The sequence below is a fragment of the Coloeus monedula genome (assembly GCF_965178545.1).
Source record: "Coloeus monedula genome assembly, contig: HAP1_SCAFFOLD_662, whole genome shotgun sequence".
In the NCBI taxonomy this organism is placed as follows: domain Eukaryota; kingdom Metazoa; phylum Chordata; class Aves; order Passeriformes; family Corvidae; genus Coloeus; species Coloeus monedula.
The window spans coordinates 14,163-36,201 of record NW_028120313.1 but is presented as its reverse complement, the minus strand read 5'-3'; the positions used below and the strand labels follow the sequence as shown (position 1 = coordinate 36,201).

Sequence of the window (22,039 nt, the reverse complement as noted above, 5' to 3'; positions counted from 1 at the left end):
TTCAGCATTCCTCTTTGAACCTTACCTTTGTGAACATTGTCCAAGTTAAAAATCTTAGCAGAAGTAATTCCTACATGAAAAGCATTAAAGTTAATTTTAGATTGAGCAGATTAAATCTTATATCAATCAAAGCATATAGTCTGCAGAAAAATGTGTTTCTTTTCAAGAGATCTCCAGGAAATACTGATTTTTCATTAGTTACAGGTATTAACTGTATTAACATTAAGTCCATGCTGGTGAAAGCAGGGACTGGCTGCTTTGTGTGTGAAACCCCAAAGGACGGGACGTTGCAGGGGAAGCTGTGGCTACACTGTTCCCACTGCACCTCTGGCTGTTGCCAGCAGCAGAGCTGCAGCACAGGGCTCAGCACAGCCACGGGAAGCTGAAGGTGCTCCCTGGAACATGCTGGATGTTTTGTGCTGAGCAGACTTGCTTGCAAGCCGGAGTATCCAGAGTAGCTGTCCACAGCCTGACTGCAGACACTCATCTAGTTGGACAGCAAATTAGCGCATTGCACTAAGGGAGGTTCTTGTTTCTGCTCGGGAACTGATGTGTAGACACAGCCATTCCTCTCCCCCAGTGGATTTTACTCCCACATCAGTTGCCTGCTCCATCAAGGCCCATCTTTGGTTTCTTTGACCTAAACTCATCCACACAAGGAACAGAAGAGGTAAGAGAAAGCATACAGATGGACCAGATAAGCAGAAATTGTAACTGTCTGAAGGAACAAAACTTCAACAAAAGTATCCAAAAACCAAAATGCCCAGCATGTACTTAAGTGATTCACTGTTTTAAAGGGCCCTTTGTGTGGATTCTAACAAGGATATTTACATTTGGGTTTGTACTGGCTGCTTACCTTTAACAGTTCAGACTTTAACAAAGCAAATATGTATTTGTTACCCTTCAGCCTTCAAATCTAAGTCATGTGGGCTAATATAAAGCACTAGAAGTAGTCTTTCCATTATTTACTTAGATAACTTATTTGAGGCTGACTGTGAACTTCAGTATACATTAAAGTGTAAGAATAATTTCTTTTACCACTTAGCCAGCAGCTGACCCCAGGACCCTTTCCCCCCCCATCACCTTATTTTTATGGAAGTGAATTTAGAGCAAAAAGACACCAACATGTATCTGAACAATGTTCTGTCTCAAAGGGTTCTGAGACATGGGAAGGAGAAGCCAGTTTTCCAGACCAACTGTCCGATGTCCTGCTAACTGTACCGTGCTGCCAGCCAGGACAGTAGCTGTCTCCCAGAAGATACTGTCCTTTCCTTGGCAATTAAAATTGAATGACTGTGCAATATGTAAAAACCCCTAGGGTATTAATCAAAATGTCATGTAATTGCATATTTTGCTCACATGCTTTCTTACAGTTAGCATTATCAATTTGCTCTGGTTACTTAGAGCATGTGTTTAATCCCATAGAGTGCTCTAATATTACCGACTAGGCTTCAATTTGTAAACTGCAATATATACATACACACAGAGGCAGCACTTAGAGCAGAACAACTTGTGGAAATTGTATAGGTTCCTAGACATTTTTCTATGGGAGGAAATAAAAAGTAGCAAACATTAATGCCCTGCATGTTTTAAGGCTGCTATCTAAATAACCACATTCTTTTAGGGGATGAAAAGTGAATTTCCATAAAGGCAGAATCTCTCCCAGCTTGCTCATCAGGGAAGAAAGGACAGAAAGGTTCATTTGGCTGAGGTTCTCAGATGAGCTGCCTAAATGCCATAAAGCACTGTTAGCCTCTGTAATCCAAAAGTGAAGTAAACCAGAAGCCAGGTCTCTAACAACTAGGCAGTATGAAGGAAAAAGGATACAGGAATGAGGGTTCTTATATCACACCATCATTGGCTAAATGTCTCTGGAGTACAGCAGAAGTTTTAATCCAGACTAATGCTTATATACAGATCTCACATCAGCTGGGCTTCTAATTGATTTTTTTTCTGTGAGATAGAACATAAATTTTATGAGAGTGGGCTAGAAAAAAGGATGCATATTCTAATAGATTCAAGCTATGATTCAGTGCAAAATCTGGTGTGAGATACTCCAGTACAAGCCCAGGACAGATACCAGCATTCAAGACAAAGAGCTAGAAAAGTGAATTTTCCCGTTCCAAGGTGTCAGTGGAAGTCTAAAGACATTTATGTTAAATGTGCAAAACCAGCTAAAACAAATACCTATCAAGCTTGACTATTTTTTGAAAAGTAAAGTTTCATGCCTGACATGCAGACTCTCCTAATTTGTTATCTATAGTTTTCAGCAGTAATACCACTGTTGCACAAGTTTTTAATGTCAGGCCCACACCACCAGACAGAATACTTGTGTTCTAAGTAAAGCAAGTCCTAGGACAAATTCAGGAGTCTTTTCTGCAAAGGAATTTTTTTTTTTCAGAAAAAGAAATCTAAAAAAAAAAACAAAAAAAACCAAAAAAAACAAACCAAAAAACCAAAAAAAACCAACTCTCTTAATACTAAGATACTCTGTGGTCAGTTTGCAATAAGGAATGGTCATCATGGTAATTCCAGAAGTTAGGAAATTACCTTTTGGTGTGGGTTTTTTCTCCCCCAAGATGTGTTCAACTTGAAAGCTAACATTTCTAAACCTGTGGTCCCTTTCCATCATCTCAGAGAAGCAGCAAACAAGTCCAAGTAAACCAAACTTTGAATAATATATGATTCAAGGAAAAGATTTTATTTTAGGGCTAAGAAGTTGATAATAAATAAAGGAATATAATAATGTAATAACAGATGTTCTCATGCACTTAACACATACAGTAATGCTGGCTTACACTGCTGTTTGGACAAATTAAGAAGAGGTATTTGGCAATATTATAAGTTTGAATAGTTTAAAGATTATAGAACAAGAAATTATTTCTGCTGTTTTTACATTTCTTTTATACAAATTCAAATAAATATTAATATATCTATTTTTCCTCAGATTTTCTGTTCACTTTTAACATGCCCAATAACTAAGCCACAGTAATATACAACTGCCAAGAAAGATTATTTAAGAATTATACTTATTCCTAAAAATGTATCATATTTATGTCACATTGTGCAAGCTCTTTAGGTAAAATTAGATTTTAGGAAAAACTGCAGAAAATTTTAACTCATTAAAACATATCCAGTGCAAAGGCCAGTTTAGTCCACACATTATGGTACTGTAATGTAAGCTAGTATAATTTAAATAATAAAACATGCCTATATGATGCTGAGAAAGCTGAATATGTTTCATGTTTTAAAGATCTGACATCTAATATGCAGATTCTGCAATATCAGAATTTTTCAAATCTTCATGAGATGGCAAAATAATGGTAAGACTTTATAAGTAGGCTTTTTTTTTTAGGATAACTCACATTAACAGTACTACAGTGGCCAAAAAAGACAAACTATTATAATAGAAATCAATCTGATTAAAAAATTAAATATTCCAATTAACACTGAAAAAGTGTTTGTAATCATTATTTACAATTCCTCAATGATACCAGTGTATAACTCCACACAGTCAAAGTATACCACTCCCCAAGCAAATTCCAATTCCGTCTCCCCATCCGAGGATGCAACGGCCGGATGTTGCCCATGGCCACCACATCAGTTTAGGGAAGGAGATCGGTCTGTGGTCCAGAGCAGTTCTATGTATGGCCACTTGGTCTGCAAGCAGCGTTTCACGGGAGTGTCGTCAGTCTGCAGCATTGGTTCTTCAAAGCCCATAACAACTGCTGTGCCTTCTACATACATGACCTGTCAAAGTAAACCCAACTCTGTCAGCCTGCTCAAAAACTGTAAGATGAGATGATTATTATCACCAGTTTAGGAGAGGAGTTGTTACGATACACATTAAATCTGTGAAGTTTTACATACTTCTTTTTTTAATGAAATGGAGGTATGAAATGGAAAAACCCTAATCTTTGAATGCTTCTGCCTACATTTTGGGGTATGAAACTGCTGGATATTTCACAGGGGGGATTTTAAGGACTTAACTACAAGCTATTCCAAAGACTGAGCAGGTATATTTTCTGGAAGAGTCTTCTAACTTGAAGTCGTTCTTGTTCCTTATGGCTCTTAATGCCTTACAATCTTTTACTCTAAATTCTCCTTCAGGAACTTAGAATCAGTCATATTGTGTTTGATATACCCCTTTTTTCGAGAACACTGAAAATGAAACAGGTCATCTTTGTTTCCTCAGTAAATGGCTCAAAAAATACTAATTTTTGATGCAAGCCTGGACTACTAAAAAATTACATGAAAAATTCTGAACACCTAATTTAGATGTAGGATTACTTCTAAAAGTTGCATTTTGTGTATGTTACATCTCCACCGTCCCTTACAGTTCAGACCCCCCCTTATGACGGATAGGTGTGAGAAATGCTCTTTTCAAAACGCAGAGTTTCAGAGACCTGGTCTGGCCAAGTAATGCAGTACAGTAGCTCAAATATGATCAGGAGCACAAAGCACCTTCCAATTCCAAATACATCATTTTGGAAGAAAATTATCAAAATAATAGCTTTGTAAAACATCTGTTTCGAGATATTTTGCTGTAACTATATTCAGTTTTGCATAGCTACTGTTATTAGGGCTTAGAGGTACATCTTACCTTTTCATTATAATTAGATTGCTTCAGTCCATTGTAATGGTAAACAGTAAATGACTCTGAAACCCTGGAGTCCTAGTAGAAAGAAGACAGTTAATTTCATGTGGCATACACTGTGCCTTGAGTCTCTTGTTTTTACAACTAGATAGATGCATTCAACCAAGAAGACTCAAGGAAACTTAAAAAGTACTATTTCTTTTAGGTGACAAAATCTTCATTTTACCTTTCTTATCAGAAATAAAAAAACAGGTGCCAGTAAATTAATGAGTAATGGCCCCAAGAGCACGTCATGATTTTCTGTGTTCACCTGGACACTTTGAACTACAACTTCAGCACTAACCATGTAGAAGCTGTCCTAATTTTTAATGTCAGACACCTTATGCAGTAGTCACATGCATGTTTATTTTTCACTGTTTGGATGCTACAAAGTTTTTTACTAAGGACTAGGTCCAATCTCTGGCCCTCCATCTGAGAGCTAAAAAGCTAATATACTCCCCTGCCTAAGTAAACGAATTTTGAAGACACCGGTTCTGCCAAGGTCCAACAGCAAAAGTACTGGATCTGGTTGACCTTTACTGTTCCAGGTGTTTAAATGTTTTAGTCCTAAGAGGACTGAAAGCTTTGGATTTCACTGAACCAGGAAACACAAATCAGGTGTAGTATCAGCTCTTTTATGCCTACCGGACCAGGCTCCAAACAAAAGCTTATCCCTTTTTTGAGCAGATGGAAGTAAAGGCTGGAACGAGAATAAATCTGCTCAGGTTACAGTACATCCATCACATTACAAAAACCCTCATTCATTTTTCTATTCTTAAATGATTCACAAACTCTCTCTCTCTATGGGTCTCTCACAGCCATCCAAGCTATTCAGTGGAAGGAGGGTGGTGAAAAGGAAGATAAGTGGTAACTCTGCTTACAGAAGTTGCTTCACAGAGATAAATAAAATTAAGCTTTGCTGGGAGGAAAGAGGACACATTCATTTCCCTGAGGAAGTTACACTCACCCAGAAAGAAAAAAAATGCTGCTTTCCACTTCCGGTCCCATGGAAGTTACGAATTCTGTGCAGTTATTGTTTAAAAAAAAAAAAAAAAAAAGGGCTAGCAGGGAATTCAGGAATCCCCCTCTAAAGGTGACTGCCCTAAGCACTAAAGAGTCAGGCTGAATAGCTTTGAATAATTTATTTCTAAGCCAGCAGCTTTCAGATGGAAAGCTGAGATACCCTCCTACTTCTGAGATGGAGTTGAGTACTTTCTAGGAGAGTAAGAATAGGGGTTTGAATATCCTCAGTGAAGAAGGAATTGAATCGGGATCTCCCAAGCCCTAGCTACATGTTCAAATATCAACACCAAAAATTCCAGCCATCACTGTTATCTGCTATTTCCTCAAAGTATTTGAAAAAAAGACCTTAATCTTCATTTGTGCTGAATTTCACTTTCAGAAAGAATTCTTTCAGGTGTCAGTATGGGTAAAAGCTACTGCTACCTGATCCACAGAGTACAGACATTGAAAAAATGGATACTGGCAAGTTCCAGTCCAAAACATGCAGATTGCTCTAATAGCACCCATAAGGCAGTAACAATTGCCATGTTTTGTACTGGAGCCAGTGAAGGTTTAACAGGACAGGCAAAACTGAGTGGTGGGGAATTAGCACTTAACAGACAGGCGTTGACTTGGGGGCTCCAACTTTACAGCAGGCAAAGAGTTCCTCCACCAAGGTGAGCAAGGCAGGGTTCTGCCCATGATTGCACTGTGCTTTGTTCTCCAGCTTCCCTTCTTCAGTCAATGATGCCCTTGCAACAGGAAAGAGAGGCAGCAGCCCCATACAATGGCTCTTTTCTCCCCCAGCTATCTAGGGCCCATGGTATTGGACAGTTTAGACACAGCCAATTATGGAGGATGTTCTTTGGCTTTCTGAACTTCATTCTAAGCATCTGGGGCCTAAAATTAAGCAGTGGAGTCTTCCAGATTTGCAAATGTAATATAATTGTAATAAATAAATTATATTCAATTGTGCAGATATTTCCACTTCTGTATAAAGAAATGGAAGGAAGAAGAAACAGTTGGCAAAAATACAATGCAGATATAATTCTATAAGTCCAGAGAAAATTAACACTAACTCCTCTTTCTCTTTCCTCTAGATGATGAAAGCCTCTGAATGATCTATTCAATCCCTACCATCTATGGCAGTGCAATTCTAGTGTCTTCTGACTGACCAGAATGTTTCATAGTACAGAATACTATACCCAGTGCTGCACAATCTTTAACAAAATATATATCGCTGAAGGCACTTAAAACCCAGCAGTTCCACATTTCCTTGATTTTAAAAATTAAGCCACATAGTTTCAGTGACACATTAAGCTAAAAAGCCTTTAAAGAAGTACTCCTCTCAGGCCTTTGTTGGGGTGGGTCAGCCTACTCTCGGGCTGAAACCATCAAATGTCAGTCACCAGATGAGATCACTGAGGTCTAGGTTACCTCCCCCTGGGCGGCTCCAAATCCTAAATTACCTCCCCCTGTTCCAGAAAGTTCTCCCTTTTTTAGTTATTAATTGGTTCCTTGTTATGACTCCTGCCTCCCTGTTTTCCCCATTTGTTCTGAAAAATTGTATCCTCCCCTCTGCTTGTACCCCACTGGTTGTTTTCTCTTTCCCTGCCTTACTCCACCCCCCCATAAAGGGGGCTAGCCCGCGTCTCCTCCGCGCTTTTGCTGGTTCCTGGTCCCCTCTGCAAATAAACCTGTTGGAACTCACACCAGAAGCCCCTCCCGCCTTCTTTGCCTCCGGGCTAACGCGAGCCATTCCATCGGCTGCCCGACGTGCTTCCTCTGAGGAGGAGCCAGCGCACGCACCCATCCCACGCTGATTCCACTGAGCCGTGCAGCGAGGACGCTGTGGAGGCCAGCGCTGCGTCCCCTCTGCCCGAGGCCACGCCGGGGCTTGTGCTGACAAGCCCCCGGTTGCGTTAGGCCTTCTCCTGCTTCCACCAGCCTATCCTTCTATCTCCAGGTAAACCTGCTCTCTTTTGCCAATACAAGCATGTGCATGGCAATGGAACACGCCCCCAGACACCTGCGAAGAGAGCTCTTAGCCAGACCAGCTCCCTGTTCTGGCTTACCACATATCTGTTTAAAGAGGCTCCTGGTGGCAGGGAGGCAGTGTGAGGGCAGGAAAATGTGATCCAAAGCAAAGGGAAAAGAGGACAGCAGTGCTAGGTTAACACCTGCCTCTCGGTAGTGGTGCAGTCTTGAACAATATACGGAGCAGACTGAGAGTTTGAAAATAATTTTCCAATTCCACATATGTTAAACCTAAGTCTATAATGACTTTTTGTTAAATGTCAAAAATTTTACTTTAAGAATTGTACATAAAAATAGTTTTAAATATGTTTGCAACCTTTTCCCATTTGTTGGCAATATTTTTAATATTCATAAAACCAGTATGGTCATTTATTCTCATAAAAACCAAACTCCGATGAACTTTCTGTGTAAGGAAACAATGTCACATGCAAAATGATTAATTTCCTGAACTCAAATTTAGAACTTGTTGCTACAATGGAGCTTCCTTCCAGAGTAAGGCTGAAAAAATCATGGACATGTTACAGAAAACAGAAGTCTACCATTTGTGGTGGAATACAGAAGTTATCTGCTGATCAGCTGAGTTGAATGAATGCAATACTTACTAAAAATTGTGATACTGATTAAAGTTTTTAATGAGTCACAAAGCCAAACAGAATAGACAATGCTCTGCAGCAATAAAGCTATATTGATTACCTGCTCAGGGAAAAATTCTTGCAGAAAGGGACCCAGTAGTATGATGCCCAGTCCTTCTGGGTCTAATTTGGTCTTCATGAGGTTTACACTAAGATAAAAACATTGAATATAAAAGTATGAGTAAGACACTTTTATTCTTGCATGACGAAGTTATGCTGTGCTACCATAGTACTGACTGCCAAGTATAGCAATACTATTCTATTTTTAATCACAAGTGACAACTACACCAGAATGGTATGCAAGTTGCCAAAACATGGTTATTTTTAAATAAAAGTAATTTGTTATTTTAAATTAAATAAGTGATAATTCTGAAGGACCACCATATTTGGTAAAATAATTTGAAACCCATATAATCTAAAACCAGGTTTACAGCCCAAAAGGCATTTTGCTGTCTTGTAAGCATTCTTTAAAGATACAAAAAACAGCCATCTTTCAAACATAGCTCTGTCACTGCCAAACAACCTGTTTTTAAACAGATTTGAAAACCTTCCAAGATTTTCTAAGTACACTGAAATAAAATTAAATTTAACAGATACATTTCTACATTTACATTTACATCATGTACTTGATATCAAAGAAGCCAGAACCAACAAACAATGGAAATACTAACAGTACTAATCTGGAAGCCTTACTGCATGACTATGATCTAATTTCAGGTCACTGCAAACGAAGGTCAGTTGTAAGTCTATGTATCTATTTAAGCAATATATTTCTACAGGCAGCAGATTGTATCTATGTGCATCTACCTAGTCCTCTGCTTTAGTTACAAGTTGTACCGTACACAAGAACGTCCTCATTGGGTCAAACCAACAGAGCATCTTGCCCAGTATCCTGTTCCTGACACTGGCCAGCAGTGGATGCTTACGATACAACAGGGCAAACACACAGCCTTAGTTTACCCTCCCCATTTCCAGCAGTCTGCTGCTCAAAGATATCTTCAGTGACAGGCAGTATCTAAAACACAAACATACATATTTTTTTTCCATGCATGTGCCTAATTAGCTTTGAACCCATATATACTTCTGGCTCTTAATAAACTCCACTCAAAAAATGAAAACTAAACTATGGATTCTTGGGAATAGATGTTCTCTGTTTTGAACCTGTCACCTGATAATTCAGTTTGATGATACCCCATTTCTGTATTGTGTGAAGCAATTAACAATCACTCCCTATTTACTGTGTAAATGGTTGTCTATCTTTTCCAGGTCAAACAGTCCTAACCTACCTTTTCCTTGCACTAATGGCATGCCATATCTTTAATTAGCCTTGCTGCATTCCTGATACCTTTCTACAATATTCTTTTTCCAAGCTGAAGTGAAACAGCAGGCATTTATACAATGACATAACTCCTACGAATCCCACTCCATGTCTATCACTATCAGTTTAAATCTAGAGAGGTTTCCTGACCAGTAATATCTAGTTCATAGACCAACAACGTGTATGTGAAATCAGCATTGCTTTCTCCCTTGAGTGACCAATCTACATTTACTGTACTGACACTTCTCTGTTACCATATCTTCTAGTAACTTCTGCTGCTCTTACATACTGTTTTTTTAACATCTCAAACACATTTGTATCAGCAACAATCATACAAATCCCTACTGCCAAATCCTTGCTGGCAAAATAACAGAATTCACAGACTTAATACAAAATCCTGTAAAATTCATCTAATTATCTCCCTCCATTAAGAAAAGGTGACATTTTCATTCTTTGGTCAATTCTTTATCTACAAAAACCATTCCTTCCTATTCCATGCTTACCCATGAAATATTTATATGAAAATTTTCCCTCGACTGGCCTTCAAATCCTTTTCTAAGTGCTGTTGTTCATTTGTCACCTTCTCATTCTGATACTGTTTGGTACCAGCACAGTTCACAGTGGTAAGTAACCTAAAACAGTTCAGCAATGCCCTTCTGATGTTTCTTCAGGATTTTGGTTTTTTATTACTTTTTTTCACACTTCAGAAGTTTAGTTACTCTGACCACCCATAAGAAGGCTTAAGCACAGAACCCCTCAGTAATCTCCAGTGATGAGGAGAACTGCTCCCTGCCACCTTCCCTGGTGAATATAAAGAACTCACTGCACTTTTCTAACTGAGTACTTTTAAATATTGGGAGTCGTCTGTCAGAACTACAAACCTCTTGCAAGCCTCTTGGCACTGACAGGCTCAGAAGAATACTATTAGTTTTATAACTTTGCTGATTAGTCTACAGAAGATTTTAACTCACTTCATATTGTATTTACATTTAACATTCCATAAATCCAGATTCTTCCCTTTTTTTTTCCATGTAGGCACTATGTTTTCCTCTCAGAAGACACATTCTTAGCTTCTCACAGATGCCTCTTTTACTACATAGGCCCTTAACCACCCCAGGTCTCTTTGTTGGGGGCTGTGGGCAGAAGGTGTCATTTCCAAGGTCTTTTTGATTGTTGTACATTTTGTCCTTCTGGCTACCCCTTGCATGTCTTCTTTAAGTAACTTCCTTTCTTGGTCCTAACATAGAACTACTAGTAAATTATTTGGACTCTTTTTGTTTCTCCCTCAACACACAGAGGATATATTATGCAAATCTTAAGAGAGTGGCTCTGTTAAGGTCCTTGGAAGGCAAATTTTAAAATTCATAACACTGACTGTGATATCCTATAAACCATGCTAATTTACCACCTTTAAAAAAGTTCTCTACTCAAGTGAAACCACGATTCAGGATTTGCAAGATACTGGACTTCAATCCTTCTATTCCTCATTCTCACTGCTCTCGAAGTACAAAATTTTGGTATTTCAGTGGCTGTTTGAAACCTGCCCAGATTCCTGAAATGCTGCAATAGAGTTGCAAAAACACCGTGTTTGCAAACAGAACCATGACAGATAATTTTTAAAATGGACTTAAAATTATGTAATAAGATTAAAGCAAGGTATATATGCACTAAAGAAACACAAGACCTGTTTAAAAATACAGAGCCAGCTAAGTTTTTAAATATGGTCAGTGTACAGAATTTAATCAGTTAAGCAGGAGGGTAGATCTAATAAACTTGGACAGTGTTATGTTTCAACTGAGGCTTTTTCCTTCAGCAGATCCCTAGCACCTTTCAACGTTACTGGTACCACAGCAGAGCTACTGAACATGTGTGTGCTTGTGCTTCAGTCTCCTCAGTGCAAAGCCTGGCACTTGAACCGAAGAGGTTACAAGTGTTGGGGTGATGGCCTTTGTACTGTTATGGCTGAGAAGTGTGTGGGGACAAAAGCCTGCACTACTGGTCAAATAGACAGCATAAAGTGTTTTAAACAAGCTAAGTCTAGATTGAGAGATGTTCTCAAATTGACGCCCTAAAGGGCATCAAATGGTTTTTAGAAACAGGCAAAACAAATGAGACAGGTGGGTTCTCAGACACATTCACTAAAAAGCTAGAAAATTTTACTAAAAACACATGCAATGGCATTCAGTACTGGCTAAGTCATCTTGCTAATTCATGCCTGCTCTACAGAGTTTTCCCCTCTACAGTTCTAAAATCCTAATTAGGTCTGATCTTCACACATCCTGAGATTCTGAGAAACTTAAAGCCTTGGACTAGATCATCACAAATTTAAACAGTACATTTGAGGCAAGGCCTTTAATTTTCCTTAAGAACAAACAAACAAAAAATAAGCAAAAAGCCTGTATGGAGTTTGAAATACATTATTTGTACTTGTGTTCCACACTAAAAAGACAGAACATCTAGAACCAAAAGAGAGTAGGTTCTCAAGATAAAGTATTAGGCAATATATTTATTTAAGAGGAGATGATTTAAGACTGCATATTCCATGGTTTCATCATGACTTTTCAATACAGCAAGTCTTTCGACTGGCTTTTCATACATCAATTTATATTTGATGTGCTATGCACAATAAAATAAGACAGGGCTATGCCACAAATGTCCTGAATGCCAAACAGCCAAATGGAAAAACTGCTGAATGAAAAATGAGGATTTCTGCACACTGATTGAGACCGCAGAACAAAAAGGCAAAAGAAAGCTTCTCAGACCTATTAAATGATGGATTTTTTCTTTCCCTTCCTTTAAAAAACAAATATTTTGAAGATTTCACCATTTCCTGTCATAATATGAACATGAGCCTTTTGTCTTGTACTTTCTTTTGGTTTGGGTACCTCTTTATTTCAGTTTTCACTCCTATCCTCCAGAGAACAACTCAGTAAACTTCATTACACTTCAAACATTTGGAAGGACAGAAAATGGGCTCAATCACATTTCAGATGGCTGTCATAAGTAAACCTGCAGTCTCCACAGTCATTCCAGTTTTGACCCAAGTAAACTAGACCAAATGTTTACAAGAGAGCAGAAGCATCTTTTGGAGCAGTAAAAAAGTTCAAGGCCTTGGCTCTCCTTTCTGGGTTAAGCATTTAGTCACAAAACATGGTAAGTTTTCACACTGAAAGTTAACTGTTGTCACTTAATATTAGTCTTGTCTGTCCATATTAGAGTTAAAACATTTGAGTTTTAACTATAATCCCGAGAATCAATGTGTCATTTCTGAAAATAAATGGTAATTATAAACACTATAAGGTCCTGAGTGCTGGTGGAAACAAAACTGTAACTGAAGCAGTTTCAGCTTCAAACTCTGCAGAAAGATCCAGTGGTAATCCAAATCTGCCACTGAATACCTTGATTGTTTAGTTCTTCTGTCACACAGTTTCACCCCCATTAATATATAGAAATATAATCCTGACTATCTCCTCAATATATAGTAATGCAGTAGGTCTGAGGGATTTTTTTGCTTCTAGTTACCACTACCAAAGTTAGAGACATCTTAATTTTAATTCCTCCCCTTTAATTTAAAGCTGACTTAAACATTTAAAAATAACATTCTGTGCCCAGAATGTAAACTAGGAAAAAAAATCCAAACCAGGAAAGAAACCAAAACCAACCCGAAATTATAACACGTATGGGTTAACTGAATCCAGAAAAAAAGCCTTAAATGATAATTAATGTGATTAATTGATACTTCTGCAGTATTTAAATTTTATTATACTTACTATTCAGGATCTGAAACAAGGTCCAGAGCCTTCATTACATCTTCTAGCAGAGTGTCAGGTATAAAACCATTATCTGAAGAAGTAGCAAAGCTTCTTGTGAGGAAAAGAAACAAAATGCTTTCCAGGAGAACAAATTTCACTCAGAAGTACAAATACTACATACATATCTTTATCTGTAAAATTTGCAAGCAAATGGTGGGGTTCTAGAAGGAAAGCAGTTTTCAAATGCTTCTCTCACACTTTAAAAAAAAAAAAAAAAAAGAACAGTGCAATACAGAAACTGGATTTACCACTCACACAATTAGAAGCTTAATACTTGCTAAGAATGCAATCTTTGTATAGAGTTCTCCACTAGGTACCTTGGGGTAATAACTGTACCATTTTTCCCTTTTGATTAGTTAAAGTACCCGAATGCCAGACATCCTGTTTTCCAAAACATAAGAAAATTTTCTGTGTATGCTGCATACATTCCAGAACAAAATCTCATGAAGAATGAGTCATATTAGAACAGTTTTTTAATGAAAATTTCATATTGGAGAAATAAATTTTATTTAAGCTTTATGTTAATTACAAAGAACATTACAAGGTTAAAAAAATCTGTTAAAAATTCTACTTCCTATTTTACAACTGCCCTTACTGCAGAATTCTCAGATAATTTCTTCATAGAATTATGGAATGGTTTGGGTTAGAAGGGACCTTGAAGATCATCTAGCTCCAACCTGCCTGCCATGGGCAGGGAAACCTTCCAGCAGACCAGGGTGCTTAGTGTTGTAGATTGACTCCTGCACTGAACATTTCTTAAGGACTAGGCATTTCATTCCTCTCTTAATGAGTACACTTCTATTAAAATAAACTTATTTCAGCACAAAGTACAGCCCTTACCCTCAGGGTCATATGTCTGGAAAACTCTTCTTGCTTGTTCTGAAGGCGCTTCAGGAGCAACAAGGGCCATGTCCTATGGGGGGGGAACCACAAAGAAACCTTACAAAATATTCTTACTTCAGAAATAGATTACTAAGAAAGTATTTAGCAATACTACACCCAGTTGGAACCTAAATTAATGAAAATTTCAATACAACAGAAGAAAAGTTAAGGTGATTTGGCAATTTTGCTGAGTGACGTAAAACAATCAAGAAATATGCTAACGATTACCCCATAAACTTCTAGACAAATTTTATGCAAGTCTTTTCATGCGGATGTTGTGGCACAAAAGCTAATTGGAAATTACAATTCCAATCATTTGCACTCAAGAGCTTCAAGCGGGAAAGAGCACAGAAGAAACTAATTTGGGAGGAGTCCCTTTGTCCTGATAATCTCTTCTGGTGAGAACAACTTGAAAATTGCTTACATACTGGAAAAATAATTTCTAGATTTTTATATTAATTCAGTATCATAATAAGGTAATTTTAAGGGTCCATAAATACTACTTAATTGAAACAAACCCACTGTTTAATGAAAATTTTTCAACTAATTTTATAAATGAATTATAACTAGAACATTTAGAGAAAACCAGTATTTTAACAGTTTTTAAACTGCTTTAACTCTTTTTAAACAGTTCATGTTTACATATATTCTAAAATCCTTTAAAGTACTTTCAGATAAAAAGTCCATATTAGCTCAACACAATTAGTTTCATGATGCCAAATAATGTATGAAGTTGAGCAGTTGTTGAGCACATACCCTGTCATAATGGGTAACACGTTATTATATAAGGTACATACAATACACTATGAAATTTTGTAGTATGTGATCAACTCTTAAATAATTTGGAACACAAAACATACTAAGCAGTAGATTTCATTATTACAGTGTATTACAGTAAACTAATGCAAATATTTCTCGGTTTAAAATCACTGATGCCATGGCATGTAGAGCTTATTAACAAGATGATTAGTGATTTCAATATTCAGGATTTAACTCTGAAGAAGGGGTATTTTACTGGTAGTTTCTTATTAATGAATCAGCAGCTCACAAAGGCTATGCAACAAGGGAGAACTCTTAAAATTTCCAATAGTATGGAAGGATATAACCCAAAGTAACTTCCAATGGCATAGACATATAACTTCAAATGTAAACTACATAGTTCTACTTTGGTTTATGAGTATGCAGTTCTTTCCACACAATCTTAATGTAATCCAAGAACAAAGACTATCATTTGCGTTGTCTTCCCTACCCACAAATTATCTTGTTAATGTAGTACTTTCCACACTCTCATGTGATGCAAAATGGATTCTTTAAAACAAGTGTCCTGCAACTACCAACAAACTTTTTTGATAGTCCAATTGCAAACACTGTGTATTTCTGTTAGCATTTTAATTTTTCAGGTCCTTAGTTTTTCAGTTCATGTATGTGTACATGGGAAGAACTTAAGAGGTGAAGCCACTGAATGCATTACTCAATACTGGAAATTCTCTCTTTCAACAGAACTTACAAATACGGTAAAGCCTCCAAATTGTTACATATTAACACTTTTTATTCACTAAATGTGATTTACTGATGCCCTAAGCAAGTAACTTCAGGTGAAACCTTAGAAAAGTCTGCCCTAGAGAGATGACCAAAAAACCCGCCTCTGTTATCTGCAAAATAATTCACCTTTTCACTGAGACTGCTGTCCTATAAAAAGTTTAAAATGCAAGATCCTTTATATATAAATCCCATACAACCTCTAACTTATCATGTCATTCATTTCCAGTATCCAGGTAACTTTAAAAGTTCAATTAGTCCATATATTTGTATCTAGGGAAAAAAAAATACTATAGCTCCCTCATGCAATAAAGCTGAAAATGTGATACACATCTAACAAAAACATATTTCAGCTGCCCAAGCTGATATTTCACCATATGTGCCAAAATATATTCCCCACTCCAGCCTTATGAATTGCATTTTGATGTAACCCATGCATTGAAAGTTCCATATAAGGGAATCCCATAAACAGTTAATTACAATAATTATTTCCAATACTAAGTACAACATGTCCCAAAAATCATGTTTCACTCATTGGCTCTTGTGATACACAAACAAGTCATTTTATATTACTTTGAAAAGTTATTCTCATCAGTAGTACCAGTTATTTTAAGATCCCATGTTTAGCCTCAGAGGCAAAAAATATTCTTCATAAGTTCTAATGAAAACATTCCAGAAGTTTTCATTCTACAAATCAAAAGCAGAACATAATGGCTAAGCCACACTGAAATCCTGGCTATGAATTTTTAAAAAGATCACACCCTGAAAGACCAATTGCCCTGAAAAATGAAATCTGCTCGCACATGAACTGCTTTATGGTTCTACACTATCACTATTGAGTGATATGGGTAAGAATTACATATTGTAATACTAACTTTCTTCTTCAGAATTTACCTAGAAACAACATAGAAACACTGGTTATTTATCAACTTTTTAACTTGCTGTAACTTAATCGCATCTGGAGAACTGAAGTTTATTTAATCCGGTCTTGTATTACAGAGAAAAGCATGTACTTTTCAACGCTATAATCAGTGGCTTTCAAGGCATCAACTTTTCCAAAAAGGCTTCCTAAGAAAACAAGGTAGATGGGATCTCTGAAACTGACTTCCATGTCTCTAACTGACTTCTGAATCCATTGCCAAATTTCAATTTTACAGAGGAAACAGGAGTCTCACAACTGGTTGTTGAAACTGGATGCCAGGCAGAGCATTTCAGTGAGGAGTTGGTTCAAAAAGCAAGCTGATTTCATGCGTCAGCAAGGTTCCTCTGGAGATTATCTTTTGAAAGAGAAAAGACACTTCACACAGTCCTACTGATGTACTATGTAACTGTATCATTACAATTCGGACACACAGGTCTTCCACACATGACCAGAATGCATTTCAAATTGATAGTGGTCTGAAGTAAGAATGTGCAACTTCAGTTCCTCCTGTGGCTGTAATCATTCATTTGCAATGAATTTCCACATCTACTGTATGTACCCCGGAGGACACAGAAAATGTTCTTCTTCAAAAGGTGAAGGGATCCTCCACCTTTTGAAGAAGAAATGTTCTTTTAGCCTAAGATATAACAACTCATTTAATTAAGAGAGAATAGACTTGAATGCAGCTTTATTTGAAGGCAAGGAGCAGAAGTGCCATATGCATCAGCACACATACAAATTAAGTTGTGTGTCCTAAAGGCATCAGATAGTTTTACTTGTAGGGACTGGCTAGGAAACAAACCAGAAAGTAAAATTTAACATAGACAGTATCAGTTGAAAAGCAGGAAAGCTATCATCACTACAGTAGCAAAAATACACTCAAAGTCTTAGCGTGATATAAAAATCCAGTTGTTGATTCTCATTAAGATGAAGAAGGCTCAATAGAACTTGGGCATTGCTTGAAATGACGTAACAGCTTTTTTTGTAGATTTTTCTAGGAGCTATTTATCAAACCAAGGAAAAGAGAGGCCTTAAGATGTAAAATGGGAGGCCATTATTACCATCATGCAAAGAACTGGACAGTTATGGAGAGGTCATAGATCTTGTTTCCTCTTAGGCACTACTAAAGCAGTATTGAGACTGCTGAGGTTTGAAGTTACTGGTTCTAAAAATACTGAATCTACTGTCAATTTAGGCAGGCTATTGTGAAGGGCATGTTTGAAAAGGGACAGTTAGAGAATTATGCCGTGGTAACAAAGCAAGTAAAATCCTAGAGCCCTTACATGCAAAGTCCATCCTAAACCATTTGATGTTATTGACATAAATGCAGTTTAAAAGATTATGAGTCTGGCTCTGAACAGAGGGATGGCCAATGAAGACTAGTTCAAGACTCCCATTTCAGGGAGTCTTGAACTAGTATTCAGGGACATCATCTGCACCAGCAGTTCGCAGGGGGCACTGTCCCTGGTTGTTGCAGTGATAGCAGCGCCCTGCACAGAGTGCTTACAGTGATTTTCTTGTGCTCGCCAATGGAATGTGAGATTGCTCTGCAGCATATTATCTTCCATGAGTGAAGGCATTAAAAAATGCCAAACAACTGGAATATAACCAAAGAATACTTGAAGGAGTATAAAATTTTTCCCACTTGAGAGCTGTATATGGAAAAACTGAAGGAAAGGTCCTTGACTTATCTGTCACTATACAAGAGCTCTGCAGCCACAACTATTTCCACTTCAGAATGGCAGGTGTAAAAGATCATATACTGTATCCTCCTAAGTCTTGAAGAGGGGCTATGAGTCTATCAGGGATTCAGAAAATGCCCAAAGAAAATACTTTTCTTGAATAAGAGAGGAAAAAGACACCACAGGAAGAATGCCACCCCCAAAGTAGCAGTGTTCTTATCAGGGGTCAGAAAATACAATATTGACCTTGTAGTTTAGACCAGGAAAATACAACAGTTTATCTGAAAGTGTTCATCAAGGGATAGTGGCGGTGGAGGAGGAGGACCATTGACGGCAAGCAATTTGTTACAACAAGGTGGTTAAAAGGAAGCAAACTGGCTCTAGCTGCACACTGCCTTGCAAAAGTGAAAGGACTGTATTTACTTCACAGTACCTGCAGTACCTTGCTGAGAACAGAAGAGAGTTCTCCATAGGGAAGAATGAAAAGCTACATATGGACTACTTCAAATTCTTTTTCACCTTCAGCCATACTACCAGACAGAAAAGAGAGCCTAATCCAAGAGTGGGGTGAGGCTGTGGAGGAAAAGTGAACACAAACCAAAGAGGAAGAATTAATAACAGAAATCTGAGGACCCTGTCAGCCTATTCATCTGGAAAGTGGGGTTTTTAACATACACTCAAGTAAGTTATAGAAACCACAATATATCCTCCATTCCTGTGGGAGAGGATGGTTTAATAAGGCAGCCAACAAAAAAAGCCACAGCATAGCAGTTTTTAAAAATAAGAGAAACACAAAACTACAATTAATACCTGCTTAACAGTTACATTGCCAGAGATGCTCGTGGTTTATTTTAAAACATCCCAAGAAGGCAACAATTCACTTGGTGACTCATGAAAAAATAAGAGCTTCTTCAACGTGTTCCTTGCTTTCACGGACTGATTACAAGAGATTACTGTGAACCAATAAAGATTAGGCATATAGTATTTTTCTTATTCAGTTAGTATCTTGTTTTGCTCATCAACATAAAGTCTTTGTTTTGAAAGCAAAAATAGATTACTGGAATTATAGACCAGGAGTCAGCAAATTTCAGTTTACTGGAATTCTTATCTAATAACTAAATTATATACTACCCTCAAGTCACAAGCTTAATCTGAAAGGGCAGCTTTTCAAATTATATTCACATAGCTTTTTTTTTTTTTTGAAGACAGAATGCAGTGCTATGCAAACACTATACTTTGTTCCTATGAGGAATCAAGCTGGAAGTGGACAAATTCCACACTTTATGACTTCCAAAACCTCCACAGTATAATTCACTAAGATGAACTTTAGCTTCTATTATTATGCTACCCTTTTTCCATGTAAAACAATTAATATCTAGTCTTAAATACTATTTCTACATCTAATACCGTTTCAGTCTATAGACATGAGCTTATTGCCATACAACGCAGTGGTGAGTATTAACATACTAATTCTATTTGGGAATTACAATAAGGAGGCAGGAAATGAACAAGTATGTCAGGAACATTTGATACCAAAGTTTACAACAAGTGAAGATTCACTGGAGAAATTTAGAACTTCCTAAGTACAGTTCTCACAATCCTGAAAGCTGCACTTAATGTTGGAAACCAGCTTACAGTATTCAGTTTCCCACTTAAACCATATAATTCTCTCTTGGGATGACGAAAACCCTCTGGCTTGCCTCAATCCAGAATGATGAAAGTTTTTGCAAATAGACTGGATCAATTATTTTGTAACTCAAAACCAACAAGTGTTTCTAAAGGACAATTTTTAGCATGGTTAATTAACCTAACAGTAATATTTTATGGCTTTTCACATGAAATGTACAAGCTCTGGGAAGCAATGAAGAAAAAAGTATACTAATAATGGCATGTAAGCCACTGTTATTTAGTATTGGTAAGGAGTATTTTAAGAAATCTTTATATGCACATTGCTATGTGTACAGAGAAAATACTAAATATTCATAAATATCACCGTTTCATATATTATAAAGAGTATTGCTGTTTATGATCATATTTGAAGTATATTATTTCAGGTAGCAAATTCCAACAGTAGCAGAATAGAGCAATTAGCTTCTATAAAAACCAGTATGTTTATTCTTTTATCAATACAATACTTGTGACACTTTTTCATTAAAGCTGTATTATACAGTAAAGCCCATCTCACTTCACTCAAACTGCATGAGCTTTCTTAACTATGCACAGAGAGTGACCAAACTTCTCTAAATACACCTGCACTGTTTCAATATTTTCATAGCCCAGTCTCTTTGACTGACAACTTTGGCACCCCTCTGTAACAGATATTCTTAAAGTACATATATAAGATACCCTAAACTATCAACTGGTAGAGGAAAATGGCATTGGACTCCCTGTAATACAAAGAGAAAACAGATTTCATGTGCTTCTTATGTAAAACAAACTAACACTGAAAAAAATGCACTTAAATATTGAAATGACATTACTACAGTTTTACAAACAAAAGAATATATTATTCACATAGCTAATCACATGTAACTTCTTATGTTCTGTAAGAGAAGAAAGATAGCAAATTAAAATATGACTAAATGTGCTTCACCTTTCCTAGGAAGAGTTCAAAGGTCCCTCCTCCATAGACAATCCCTGTCCCTGCCTTTTCTCTGTATTTGTATTCTTCCACATTCAGACTTTCAGGTTTGAAAGTAGAGCTGCCTTATCAAAAGAGGTCAAAGATGTTATTTTCATTTTGGATGCAACAAAGCTGCTATCAGTATGAAAGGACTAAATAAAGGGAAGAAAAACTTATTTTTCAATGCTTTTAAAAAAGTGGTTAGAAATTGGTTGCTAAACATCTTTGTGATTGTACTTGGATTAAACCCAATTCTGTATATGGATTCACCCTATTTTCCCAGGGATTCCACAGCTGTCACACGTACTAAGGTTCTGTGGATCAAACAACAGCTACAACCCAAACCAATTTTAACCAAGTTCCTGCCATTTATAAAATGACCTAAAGTCTTCTGATAGAGATTCTCTACACAAGTTCAGTCTGTCATGTCACATGTTTATTAGGCAGTTTGTGAGTTTTGCAAAAAGCAGAACTTGGCACAAAGTTTCAGAACAGGACTACAACAGTTACTATTTTAAAGTGTATTTTTATTACTGAAGCATATGTTGTCATGTTGGCAGTCTCATTTACTTTTTCTAGTTCCTGCATCTATCCCAGCAGGGTTTGGGCACATGGGAATAAAGCAGGCTGAACAGAGAATAAAAAAATACGTAATCCTCCACTTCCAAGGATACATGGTGCCCTGCTCAGCAAGAACATCTGGTCTTCAGACATTTCAGAAAAAAAACATGCAGAGAGACAAATGGCCACAAAATAATTTCCCTGTTGTTTAGCCCAAGAACACTTCACTTAAAAGTATCTTTAATAGGCATTCAATAACTATATTTAAAACTGTCTGTTTCCTAAGTTCTGTAATACATTAATGACTTCAGGACATTTTCTCAGGTAGCAAAATTGTAAGGGAAAGAATGATTCCTCAGATTCACTCCAGAACATGTATTTATAACATGTGAG

At 37.1% G+C, this 22,039-nt stretch overlaps 1 protein-coding gene across 1 annotated transcript in view; it reads right to left on the bottom strand.

Annotated features, from left to right (window-relative positions):
- Positions 1-2,680: 2,680 nt before the first annotated feature.
- Positions 2,681-22,039, bottom strand: part of LOC309585850 (ubiquitin carboxyl-terminal hydrolase MINDY-3) — a gene marked incomplete at its 5' end in the record, with an annotated part of 33,299 nt that continues 13,940 nt past the window's right edge. The window contains 5 exons of the mRNA XM_082303682.1: positions 2,681-3,750; positions 4,604-4,675; positions 8,369-8,456; positions 13,396-13,468; positions 14,278-14,350. Coding sequence (XP_082159808.1) covers positions 3,601-3,750; positions 4,604-4,675; positions 8,369-8,456; positions 13,396-13,468; positions 14,278-14,350 — 456 coding nt within the window. The remainder of the gene's footprint in view (positions 3,751-4,603; positions 4,676-8,368; positions 8,457-13,395; positions 13,469-14,277; positions 14,351-22,039) is intronic.